The sequence below is a fragment of the Abrus precatorius genome, unplaced genomic scaffold, assembly GCF_003935025.1.
Source record: "Abrus precatorius isolate BTA unplaced genomic scaffold, Abrus_2018 Scaffold4, whole genome shotgun sequence".
NCBI classification, from domain to species: Eukaryota; Viridiplantae; Streptophyta; class Magnoliopsida; order Fabales; family Fabaceae; genus Abrus; species Abrus precatorius.
Genome location: NW_020874384.1, coordinates 16,643,422 through 16,655,883, shown reverse-complemented (window position 1 = coordinate 16,655,883; position 12,462 = coordinate 16,643,422). Strand labels below are relative to the sequence as shown.

At 27.1% G+C, this 12,462-nt stretch overlaps 1 protein-coding gene across 2 annotated transcripts; it reads left to right on the top strand.

Annotated features, from left to right (window-relative positions):
- Positions 1-1,910: 1,910 nt before the first annotated feature.
- On the top strand, positions 1,911-7,381 carry LOC113865709 (coiled-coil domain-containing protein 93). 2 transcript variants are annotated; one of them, XM_027500431.1, is made up of 11 exons: positions 1,911-2,088; positions 2,171-2,336; positions 2,560-2,640; positions 2,753-2,866; positions 3,036-3,185; positions 3,505-3,584; positions 4,234-4,273; positions 4,412-4,519; positions 5,039-5,119; positions 5,426-5,548; positions 7,215-7,381. In XM_027500431.1, exons 1-11 carry the CDS (start codon positions 1,943-1,945, stop codon positions 7,260-7,262), a joined length of 1,137 nt encoding a protein of 378 aa, XP_027356232.1. In that variant the 5' UTR covers positions 1,911-1,942; the 3' UTR covers positions 7,263-7,381. The 2 variants fall into 2 exon arrangements, with proteins under 2 accessions (XP_027356232.1, XP_027356231.1); XM_027500430.1 differs by having other exon boundaries at positions 3,006-3,185.
- The last annotated feature ends 5,081 nt before the right edge of the window (positions 7,382-12,462 follow it).

The following is a 12,462-nucleotide window of genomic DNA, read 5'->3' as shown; positions in this document are numbered from 1 at the left end:
AATAACAATGGTACTTTTCTTTTTGGTCACTCTCAAAATTTTAAATAGCAATTGTAGTTGAAGTTGTGAAATGCGGCTCATGTGAATAATACTGATTGTGATGTGCTTGAGAGACCTTCAGGATCTTCATATTTTGTCTACTATTATGATTGCAAACCAATTTTTAATGCCTTTCCAATTAAAACTATATAATTCTACCTCAATACAATTAAATATCATTGTTATATCATAATAAATTAATAACACTGAATTTTTTCATTTTTTTCACATTAACTCAGGTCATCTTTAATGTCATTAATTCTTTAACTAATTTTCTTACTTCAATCTTTGAATTTCTTACTTGGAGCTTTTAAAAAATCCTATCCACGTGTTACACATCCTATTTTAACTTTAATTTTTATTTCATTTGCAGTAGTAAAAGTCGATTCCACCGTTAATATGTAATGTTCTCACACACTTCCTTTTTAAGATAGAAAAGGGATTTTTTTTTAAAAATTCAATTATTATTTTATCACAAAGAAACTTTATGGAAAATAATAAAATATGCGAAAGAAAAATGTTATAGTAAAAAAACACGAGATTAAGTACCATGAAATTAACTCTGTTAAATTAAAAAAAAACCATGAACTAAAAAATGAGAACATATTTATTTTTAATTTTAATTCACGTATTTTATAAAATAAATAATTTTTTATCAAAGATAAATACACTCTTACGTTCTCACTTATACATTTAAAAAATTATTTTTCATTTTCACTTATATATATTTTATTTTCATTTTCTCACTTACAAAAGAAGTCAGCCATATCAGATACGCACAACTATGTTCATTTTTTCCACATATATATATAAGCTTAAGTAAATTAACGATATGTATATTTCAATAGTTTTTTAAAACCGTAGTTTTTCATTTGCCATATTTTCTCGATTTTCTCCTCATTAATCAGACTGGTCTAACGGGTACTCAACAATCCAACATGTGACTGTGTGTTTGGACTTCCAATCTAAGAAGTCCACTTATAATTTCTAAAGGATATGAGGCATATGGGCTTCAAATAGATGGATCTAGATCCTCTATAATTGTTCCTATTGAAGAATTTTAAAAATAAAATTATTTTTTTTTATAAAAAATTATATTGAGAGTATATTAAAAATTGTAATAAACAATGTATTAATATTAAATTTTAAATAATCATCGGAATCATATCATGATAACTATTATTAAAATATGCACATCAATATAACTATTGTTTATATTTTTATCATAAGAAAACCATAATATACACTTATAACAAATTATCTTTCCATCATCAATAATTTATTTTTTTATTTTTTTATTGTGTATATATTTATAGTTGAAGATAAAAAAATTTAAAAAATAACGCTTATTAATATTATTTTATTCAATAATTATTTATAAACGTTAATCATTTAATTAAAATATTTTATTGAGTATACAAGTCTATACAAATTTATATAAGTAAAAATAATAAATATTTTATTAAATAATTTTATTTTATATATAGTATATATTTTTTAAAAATATAAATAAATATTAAATTTAAAATTATATCTTTATTATTATTTAATTTATTTAAAATTTAATATACACGATCAATATGTAAATATTACATTATTTAATAGTTTAATTAATAAAATATAATTCTTATAAATAGTTATTAAGAAAACTAACATTAATCATAATTTTTTAAAAATAATTTGATCCTTATTCTATATTTATATGTATGCTGTGTCATTTTATTTAGGAAACTAATGAATAAGACAAAATTCATTCAATGAATTTTAAAACTAAAAATAGATTGTAAAAAAACTAAAAATCACAATCCAAACTATTCAAGAACTCGACTGAGGCAGTATTAGCTAGCATGCTGAAGTCAGTGTTCAGAACTAAGAAGTAAGAAAGAACAAAGAAAGAAGCACGATGGATGATAAAGACTCAAACTCAATAACTATTGAGCAGATTTTGGATCTTCTCTACGCTGCCGGCTACGTCGACGCCGTAAATTCCGATGCGTCGCCGTCTCAGAAGATCGCCGGTGGCCTCTCTTGGTGCATCGCCGCCGTAATGCAAGTATCTCTTTCTTCCTTCCTCTCAGTCAATTTGGTTAGGGTTTTCTTCGGCGCTCAATCTTGCTAACTCGCCTTGCAGAAACGACGACAATACACGATGCATCGAGGAATCATTAAGATTAGTTGGATGTCCGTTTTCTCTTCGATCTTCTCATGTTCAAGATCTTGACGCGGAGGTTCTTTTTCCTGTAATTCAATGGCTTACGTCACACCTTCCATCAAATCAAGAACACCGCGTCGACGAGGTATTAGACTATTGCTAATAGTGACCGAAACTTTTGAATATCTCATTCTTTAGAATCATTTCTTAAAATGGAAGGACTGGTTATGTAACTCTTTGATGAAAATGAAAGGGAAGCTTCGAGGATATTTGAGTTATTTCGATGGTTTCGTAATGTCTTCGCATTTACCTTGTGTTTATTATTTGTTTAATGCAGTTCTGATTTTTCGTATCCTATGGAACCATAGGTTTGTCATGTTGAAAATACTATTGAAGTGGATGGGTGTGAAACTTCGATTAAGACATTGAGTGGCAACTTGGATGAACTGGTTGGTGAGACGGATGCCCCCATCCTCCCCTCTTTGTATTCTTTGATTGTTAGCTTTGTGCTTAATCTGTTAATGTTAATAGAGATTGTATATATATTTTTTTGGTCTAAAGAATCTCCGGAAGATGAATGTTGTGAAGCAATTAGATAATCTACGAGAGAGAATCAATAAGGAGGGTGCTAATTCTGCTGTACAGAAATTGGTCTCTTTAATGACGTCTCTGAAGGTGAATTGCTTCTTTGAATTTAGTAAATATTCAAATTTTCAAACCTGCCATATAGTGCAGGGGATTTAACTATTTTTAATTAACAATTCCACAAAAATTGAATATTATGTGATGCTTATGTTATTCACTCTTTGTTCAGGATCTTGAAAAGCAGGAAATTTGTTTTCAGTCCAATCGTGATTCTAAGCACTTGGAACTTCAAGCTGAGATTGGTGAATTGGAGAGGAAAATAGCAAATGATTGTGAGAATGAGAACCTCTCTGATGAGCTACATCATTCTTTTAGTGAATTAATTGAAAAAGTCAATTTGATGAAAAAGGTAAAACAAATTTAATAAATGGACGTGTCTCCTATTCTTTTTATTCTCGTTTTGTGTCACTCAATTCAATGGTTTTAAATTGTTGTTGCGGTCATGCTGCAATTGGTGAAATTGTGGAACATGCAAGCAAATACGGCTCATGCAGTTGCAAATGCAGTGACAATACAGTTGCAAAAATATCCCAATTGCAATGTTGTAGCTGAAATTGCATTTGTGAAATGCTGTATAGAACCATACACTTCCTTGGATTATTTCTTGATCATTGCATATTCCATTGTTTCAATGACTATATGCTTCATGCTTTTATCCTTTGTGTTAGCAACTTGCTGCTAGACTGAGGGATATTATGGCAGTAAGACGAGAGATTGACGACCTACCATGCCAATCAGAATTCATCCAGTATGTTTGTTTCTTTCACCTTTCACTGATACACAATTTCCATTTTCATTATGCTCCTTAAAACTCTTTGCTGAATGAAGTTATAATTATGTGCAACTAAACTAATTCAGGATATCTTCTTTCAAATTTCATTTGCACATGTTTTCATATGCTCCTATACTCTTGAAAGCTCTTCTTGAATGGAGTTAAAATACATGCATTGCTTGATTCCAATTTTGTTTTATTAGAACTCAATAGAATTGTTTTTTAAGTTAAGATATGTTCTTCATTTCCACAATATTTTTGTTTCCTAAACGTTTGGGCAGGGTTTGATTACAGGATATGGAGAGACCCACATTACTTAAAATTGCAGGGGAAATTTGGTAGAAAGATACCACATCCCTGTTTACTTAAACACTTACTAGTCTTAAAAATATATTTATTCATGTGGGAGTTATCTCCCAGCTACAAATGTATCCTTGTATGAGATGAAATAGAATATGTAACATGAAAGAAATATCTTTAAAAAATAACTATAGTTAAGGTGCATGGAACAGGGAAAGCAATGCCATGCATGTTTGACATGGTTTGTTCAATAAGAGTGTCGCACCAAGTTGTCTTCTTAAAAATATTATTTACTGGATATTTCTTTATTTTTGTGTCTGTGTAGGTATGAATGCCGGCTCTCAGAACTGTATGCTCAAATTCAGGTTCATGAATTGTTTTTATGAAAAGAGAGTTTATTGTGAATGAAAGAAAAGAGAAAAAGTTCACTTAGAGGTAGAATAATACCTTATAATGTTTATCCAATCACTAAATACTATGCAACCTACAATGCCGTTGTGCAGGGGAAACATCGACAAACTCGTAAATACTATGCTACTTACAATGCTCTCTTGGAAATAAAAGAATTGATGTTGAAGGAAACGTCTTTATTGAATTCGATCATTTCCCAGGTATATATTGGAGAATTGGAAACATATTGTAACTTTTCTTTAGCATTTGGTTCAGTGGTCTTTCTGAGAGTTTAATTTTGAAACATTATATACATAATCTTTGCACCTATTCAATATTCTTCTGCTTGTATATATGCTTAGCACTCCTGCTGATCAAATGTTATGTCCTTGTTTTTAATTTGTCTTCTGATTTTTCTCAAAGTTAAATTCTCTTTGGTTATTAATTTTCAATAAGTTGGTATTTCATTCCAATTTCTTTTAACCAAATCCCTCATATAATGAAACTTGAGACTAAACTTTTAGCTGCATAACAAAGCATAAATATTTTTTCATGAAGTATATGTTGAGCATTTTTTTATTACTGACCCCATTGGATTTTATCGGCATTATAGATCTTAGATACATGTATTAGAACATCATATTGATATAATCTTGTACTGTTAAGTAAAAATCTGTGTCTTTTCTATAATGTTATCTAAACAAGTTTTAACTGTTATGTTTCTTTTCACTCGGTTGCAGTTTCAACAGGCCTTTAGTAGCACCGATGGTCGTATAAAACTTGTTCATTCCATGGAAGGAATTGTCAAGGGAAGTCAACAGGTAATGCTATTTTCTGACATGTGTAAATTATAAATTTGGAAGAGTTAACTGCTGCTCTTCAGGTGTTGTGTTGATTTTAACACAAGTATATTAAAATTATAATTTAGATAATAAATCTGTGAATCCATGTTTAGTTTCATGATAATTTTGTGGACAAAAGTCCTTATATTTCCTGTTTGGGGCAGGCATTATTAATTTTAGTAGACTATAAATGTTAGCAATTTATTTTTTTAATCTGCCCCCTGTTTATATTCATTCACTAAATGTGTTTTCTGTAAGTGTTTTAACTGCCGCACTTATGTGCAGAAGCTAGAAAGGGTTCAGCTAGGGCTTCAAGAAGAAGAGAGAATTCGTGATGATCTCAAGGATAGGTATGCTACAGCAAATGGTGAGCAGAGGCGATGCTATTCTCTGTTGAAAGCTTTTCAGGTAAGCTTTTCGGTTCATCAGATGGCAGTGTAGGTGGCGCAGAGTTAAGCTTATTGGTTATTTTTTTGTGCTAATTCTGCATCGTTTTCTTCTTCGTGTGGGCCTTTTTCCGCGCTCCATAATGGATGGCTGTGTTTACCTGATAAAGCATAAGTATATTTTAAGAATAGAATTGATCAATTGGCAGTTTGGCATAGCATCTATACAGACTATGTTCATCATTTGAACTTTATTCGATTACTTTTCCTTAAATAGTGTTGTTTAGTAAACGAATATACTTAACTAGTTTACGGTGTTTTTTTCTACACGCTACTTAACATAGCATTTGAGCCTGTGATTTACTTTTTTTTCATCCTCAATATCCTAATAAAAACTCTCATTTATCGTATCTTTTAATATCATATTATTTATTATTTTAATTATCACACCATTTATACTATTCATTTAAAGTTTTTAATGAAATATTGATATTTAAACAAAAAAGCACAAGAGTTCAAAATTAACTAGATCATCTAGAATTATATAAATAACCCTCGAAATAGCTTTGCTTTAGGTTATGTGTTTCATGTTAGCAGAAATGAAACTTTAGTCGGAAATCTAATAAAACTTTCTTTTGTTAAAAACTCTGATTCTATTTGGTACGAGGAAGTTCCACCTTTTGTTATCAGCCTATTCATGATAGGTGTAATGACTTTGGCCAATTCCTAATATTTATTATGACACTTACAACATGCTAAAAATATATTCTTGTTTATAAAATAAAACTAGAATTTATATATATATAAAAAAAAAAGCTGTTTGAGTGTCTTTTTCTGTTACTTTATATTTATCAATTAATACAATATTAATTGTCAAACCTTTACAAATTAAATCTACCAAAAAGGAAAACAAAAATTTGTCAAAATTTCAGCTGAAAAAATGAATTTTTTTTTAGTTTTCATTTTTTTTAAAAAATCAGCTAATTAATCTATTATTTTTGTGAAATATAACAACTTTTGTATGGCAGCATACTAGGGATACGAATTATTTCAAAAATAACAGGTTATATGATTATACTCCAGTAAGACTCATTTAGAAATCTATATCTAAACTAGTCTTATATAAAAATTATACTTATTTTTATACTAGCAATGTAAATATGCAAAAACTGTAAGAGGAGACTGTGTAATTGGAACAATAACAGTAAACTATAATAACAGAATAAGAGTAAGAAGTGGGAGGAATGAAAAATAAGGGAGAGGGTTAGCAAAGGCAGTTTTGCCAACAACGCGCGGTGTTCTTTTATTATTGCACAACCAAGTGTCATGTGTCATGCTGTCAATGACTTCTTTTTAAGCATGTTTTGCCCAAGCAACGAACAAAACTCTGAATGTGGATCACTTATTAATTCCAGATAGTTTCATCCATGCTAAATACGAAATTGATTTCTACTTTATTTTTTATATGTTTTTCCCTTGACATGGATAAAACGAAGTGAACAAGTGTCAAAAAACCATTTCAGTTCAATAATTTTGTTTACATTCTTGACAAAATAGTTTAAAAAAAAAAAATTTATCAGAAAGTTCCGATGCAATTTGGACGTTGATCCAATCTTCATTACTCATTCTTTAGCGTTGCTTTTTTTTTTTTTTTGGACTCTTATTAAATAGGTTTATCTAATGACCAGGCCGAATTTGCAAAGAATGAGAGGTTTCGGTCCCAGAATTCCAAGTGAAAATTGCTGACAACTTAGAGGTTGAGTTACAAAATATGTGTATCTTGTCAAAGCAGAGAGGTTGTGCTCACACCTCGTGTATTTTATCTTTACCATGATGGTGAGGAATTGAACAGAATCATCTGTAGTTCAAAAACTGATGAGTGAAGTGCAGTTGTGATAATTCATATTCACTGACTACATTTTCTATTTTAAGGTAAAATAAAGCATTTTTAATGGTTGAGATTTTTGTACAGGTTTTTCTGTAACTGTAGACGATCCCAGTGAGGATGAAGAATTCTCCAATTGATATTCAACTCTTTTTTAGGCGTTGAAAATTCTTTTGCTGTAATTTTGAAAAGGGACATTTTTTTTTATTAATCTCACCGATTTACTTTAACATAAAGGTCTTATTATTAGAAAATTTGTTATTAATTTTTAAATGAACATTTATTCTTAAGAATTTGAAGGAAGAGAAAAAGAAAGGATTTGAAAGGAAAAGGAGGAGTGCAAAAAGAGGAAGGTGTTAATAAAAAAAATTTCAATTTAGAGAACTACAGAACATTATTTTAGCATAATTATGAAAAATTTATAAACTCTTCTTTTCTCATTTAAAAACTTTTAAATAAGGATTGTCACTTAGTAAATATTCTTTCTTTTATTTTTTTTTCCTTAAAAACTAACTTCCTAATCAAGCCTAACCCTCGTCCTTTTTTTCTCCACTCTTTTTTTTCTTCACTTTCTAAATTCTCAAACAAAACATTAATTTTTAATAGACTATTAGATTGACTAATTTAACTATTGAATTATTTTATATTATTTTTACAATTGTATATATCAAATTTTACATAATTTAAATATATATAGGTATGTTATTTAAAAGTTAATATATATTTATATTTCAAAAATATAATATTAAAAGAAAGTAATGTGATTAAATATTTATAAATTTTATTTTTATATGAAATTTTATAAAATTTATTTATTTGATAAAAGTTTTAAACTACTAATTAGATCAGTTAATTTTGTATTTTATAAAGAATTATAAAGAGATGTAAGTGTTTAAACTTTACATTTTGGATCATTTTGTAAGTTATAAATGGGTAGTTGACTGTATTTAAGCTGTATAAGTATGACAAAGTGCGCCTTCTTTGATCAATACACTAATCTTCCAGCTTCATGATTAAATTTTTAATTGATCAGATCGAATTCAAGATATTAAAGATTACACATATCAGGCCGGTTTTGCTAGGTCAAATATGAACAGTTAATATTTTAAAATAAAATTTTGGGCTATTAAAAGAAATTAATTGTAACTTATTTGTGTACATGAAATTGATTCTAATTATCTCTTAAATTATTTTTGACATAACCCGTTACAATGAGTTTTCTTGAGCTTACTTTAGCAAATTTTATTATTAAATTTATTATTTAAAATTTTTTAAGTTGAAGTTCTTATATATTGTTAAGTTTATTAATTAACCTTTAATTTAAAATACAATTTTACACATGTACTACAAATATATATATATATATATATATATATATATATATATATATATATGATGAAATTGGAATGTGTGCTGATTTATATAATTATTTTTATTTTTATTTTTTTCTTGTCATTTATTATTTTATTATGAATGTTAATAATATACTATTAATATTTTTATTATTATTGATTAAAATTTAATAAAAACTACAAAAGTGAAAAAGAATGAAACTCATAAAATTTTTATAACTTTTAATGAATTTCAAGTTATAATTAAAGATATGTTAAAAAATATAAGAAAATATATTGCAAGCGTTTCTCTATTTCTTTTTACATCTTCATTGTGTTTGGAGTCAGACTCAAAGTCAAATTAAGAAATAGTAGTGTTTGTGGTAAATATCGGTTTTGATACATTTTTCTTCTGGTTTACGGTACACGTCTTTGTGGAACTGTATGAAAACTTGAGGACATTATAATGGCGATGACTGAGACTTGCATTACCTCATGCATGTCCTCATGCATGTATCTTCTTAATTTCAAAATGTTTTACATGCTCTTCCGTGAGTTCAAAATTCATGCAAGAAAGCTGACTCCATCGCCGAAAGTTGTACAGATAAACAATTCACACACTGTTCGAACCATTTTGTTCAAATTTATCGATATTATAATCAAATAAATATATTTAAATTCACTCTGTTTTATTCTTTATTTTTTAACCAGATATATGTTAAATAATAAATTAATGAATTAAATTTAAATTTTAACTTACTAAATAAATGAGTCAAATTTAAACATTCTTTAATTTTAACTATTCAATTTAAGTCATTTACACCCCTAAAGGAAACCAACTAAAATACACTAACAATTGTCAAAAGTTATCACTTTAAATTTAGATTTGTACTGAGAATGTCACGTGAATACTGGACATTGTGTGACATTTACGCCAAATCATTTGGAAGAGTTTGGAGAAAGCTTTGTCGCCATGCATGTCAACCCTCACATTACATGTCACATTAATACCACGACATAACACGTTAGATGCGTTAAAATGGGTCAAGTCATCACATTAGATTATATATGCTGGGAATAGATAACTTTGGAAAACCCACTTTAATAAACTGTATATAAATTTTGATATAAGTGATCCCATGTATAACACATTGATGGAAACAATAATTTTGTATAGTTGAAATATGCTTTGTTAGATGACTTCTTGTGAAATTACATTTGAACTAAATATATGTTTTGTCATTTCAATAGACTGTTTTTTAATTTCAACAATTTTTTTTTTGGTATAAGTTTAAAATGTAAATAAACTTTATTTTTTTTCAATAAATAGATTTGGTATAAACTTATTAAAAAATTACAAATATAAAAATAGAAGCTTTTATCTGTAAAATTTGTAAAAAATATCGATTAATTCACAGGTGAGGGCGAATTAAATTTAATCTCAATTAAAATTGATAGATATCCATTAAAGTTATGTAAAGAAAAAAAAATTACAAAGACATGTACTATTATTAAATTGGAGAACTATTTAAGTAAAGAGTTTTACAATAAATAGAATATTATAATACAATTTTAAAATTTTAAAGCAATAAATACATAAATTTATCTTTTTATAAATTCTTAATTTATCTATATCTTCTTTTATGTGAAACTCACTTCACATTTAATTTCAATATAAATGAGTATCAATGGTAATAGCAGTAAAAAATTAGAAAGCAGAGACATGATACACAGCGTAGAAGAATGATGTTCACCAAACTTAATAAAGTTGTTTATTCAGAACGGTGCACAATTGCACATCGCACTACCTAATTCAGTAGACTAACTGTTTATGATCGTGATATTCATAATTAAAGGTAAAAGCATACTTTACACATAAATGCAGAGAGATAGAGACTCAGCCCCCACGTACGTGCCATAACTAGACTAGGTTGTCACAATTTTACATCAATTTTATTTTAAATATTTAAATAATATAATACTTCCTGTAATTTTTTCTATAAAAAATAAAAAATAAAATTATCAAGATTAAAAAAATAATTAATTCTATTATATTTTTCATAAATATAAATTTTATTTTAAAAATACCCATAATATTAAATAGTATAGTTAGTAATTTATATATTTAATTATACTAATAATAAAAAAATATAAAAAAAATTTAACAATTAGTGTATCTTAAATTTATCATTTATTTTTATAATAAGAACTAAGAAAATGTTTCATTTTGTTTCTTATAAAAAAGACAGGAGAGAGTATTTATATATTACTTTCATATCTTTCTTTTTTTTTATATTTACAAAGTGTTGGCAATTTTGTTTAATTTTTAATTAAAATTAAAAAAATTTATATTTAATTTAATAATTTTTTATATTTTTAATACATTTTTAAATATTTGTTAAAATTTAGTTCATGAAATATTAAAGAAATTAAAATTTAATTATTTTTGTCAACTTCTTTTCTGTTAAGCGTTAAATTGACTCACAATTTATTAATCAAATAAGTTTAATAATATATTTTAAATATTTATAAAAAATTAGTTAGAAGTGACTTTAATCTTTTTCTTTTCCATCACCTTCTTCAGCTTCTCCTTCTTCTGTTTTTAAGATTAGGAAAGTTTAACAAGCATCTTACTAATGGGCTAAATGATTTACATCTTGTTAAGAATCTTAATGTAAATGCATAGAACTTGTCATTAGAGTACTCCAAAACTAATAGGAATAAAGGAGAAGGAGATAAAAAAAGAGAATGTGATGAAAGGAAAGGAGATTAGAGTTCTAAATAACTTTTTTATAAATATTTAAGATATGTCAAAGACTTATTTATAAATAAAAATTTTAATAAAAAATTATAAAAATTTATCACAAAAAGTGTTATATTTATATGAATCAAAAACATAATTAAAGTTAAAATATTCAAAAAGTTAAATAACATAATAGTGACATACAAATAATGAACTAACTCTGTCTTATTATCAAAATTATCACAATTAGATGATGACAAAATTATCAAAGATCAACATTTATCATTTCTATTCAACAACATACGAATAGTTCCGTGATTTTGTCTAAGTGATTGTTGAATTTTTGCCTTCGAATAAATAGAAAAAAATAGATTGATAAAGGTCTGATCTGACTCATTATCTAAGATCAATCCTAAACTGGACGGATCATTTCTTTTTCTGATATATGAAATATGAGATTTAACTAAGTCAATTCTTAGGAAATCTCTAATCAAATCATTTGTACTTACTTGAACAAAAGAAGCGTGGACATTTTTGATAGAAGAACTTGTTTTGTCTTGATCCCAATTTAAAACTAAACAAGTCTGAACTAATTGAATCCTTGTATTAGAAATTCTCGGAATTGATTTTCCATTTCCAGAAAGAATATTATCCATTCACACTATCTTAACTTATTGCTAATACTAAAAAAATGAGTTTTTTTTTTTATTATTAGTATAATGATCTAAACGAGTCACACATACACCTGGTACATGTCCCTTGGCGCTGACGGCATTCCCGAAAAGCGGGGGATTTCGTGACATTTTGGATTGGCTGTCTTGTGTTTCTAATAAGTTGTTTCATAGTTGGCTGGTGAATCCTATAGACATAATGAGCCGGTTTATATCAATCCTAACTCGATGATTATGAATTACTTATATTTTATTAATTTAATAGATTAATTAATAGAAAAAAAAAGTTGTATTAAATTAAAAGGA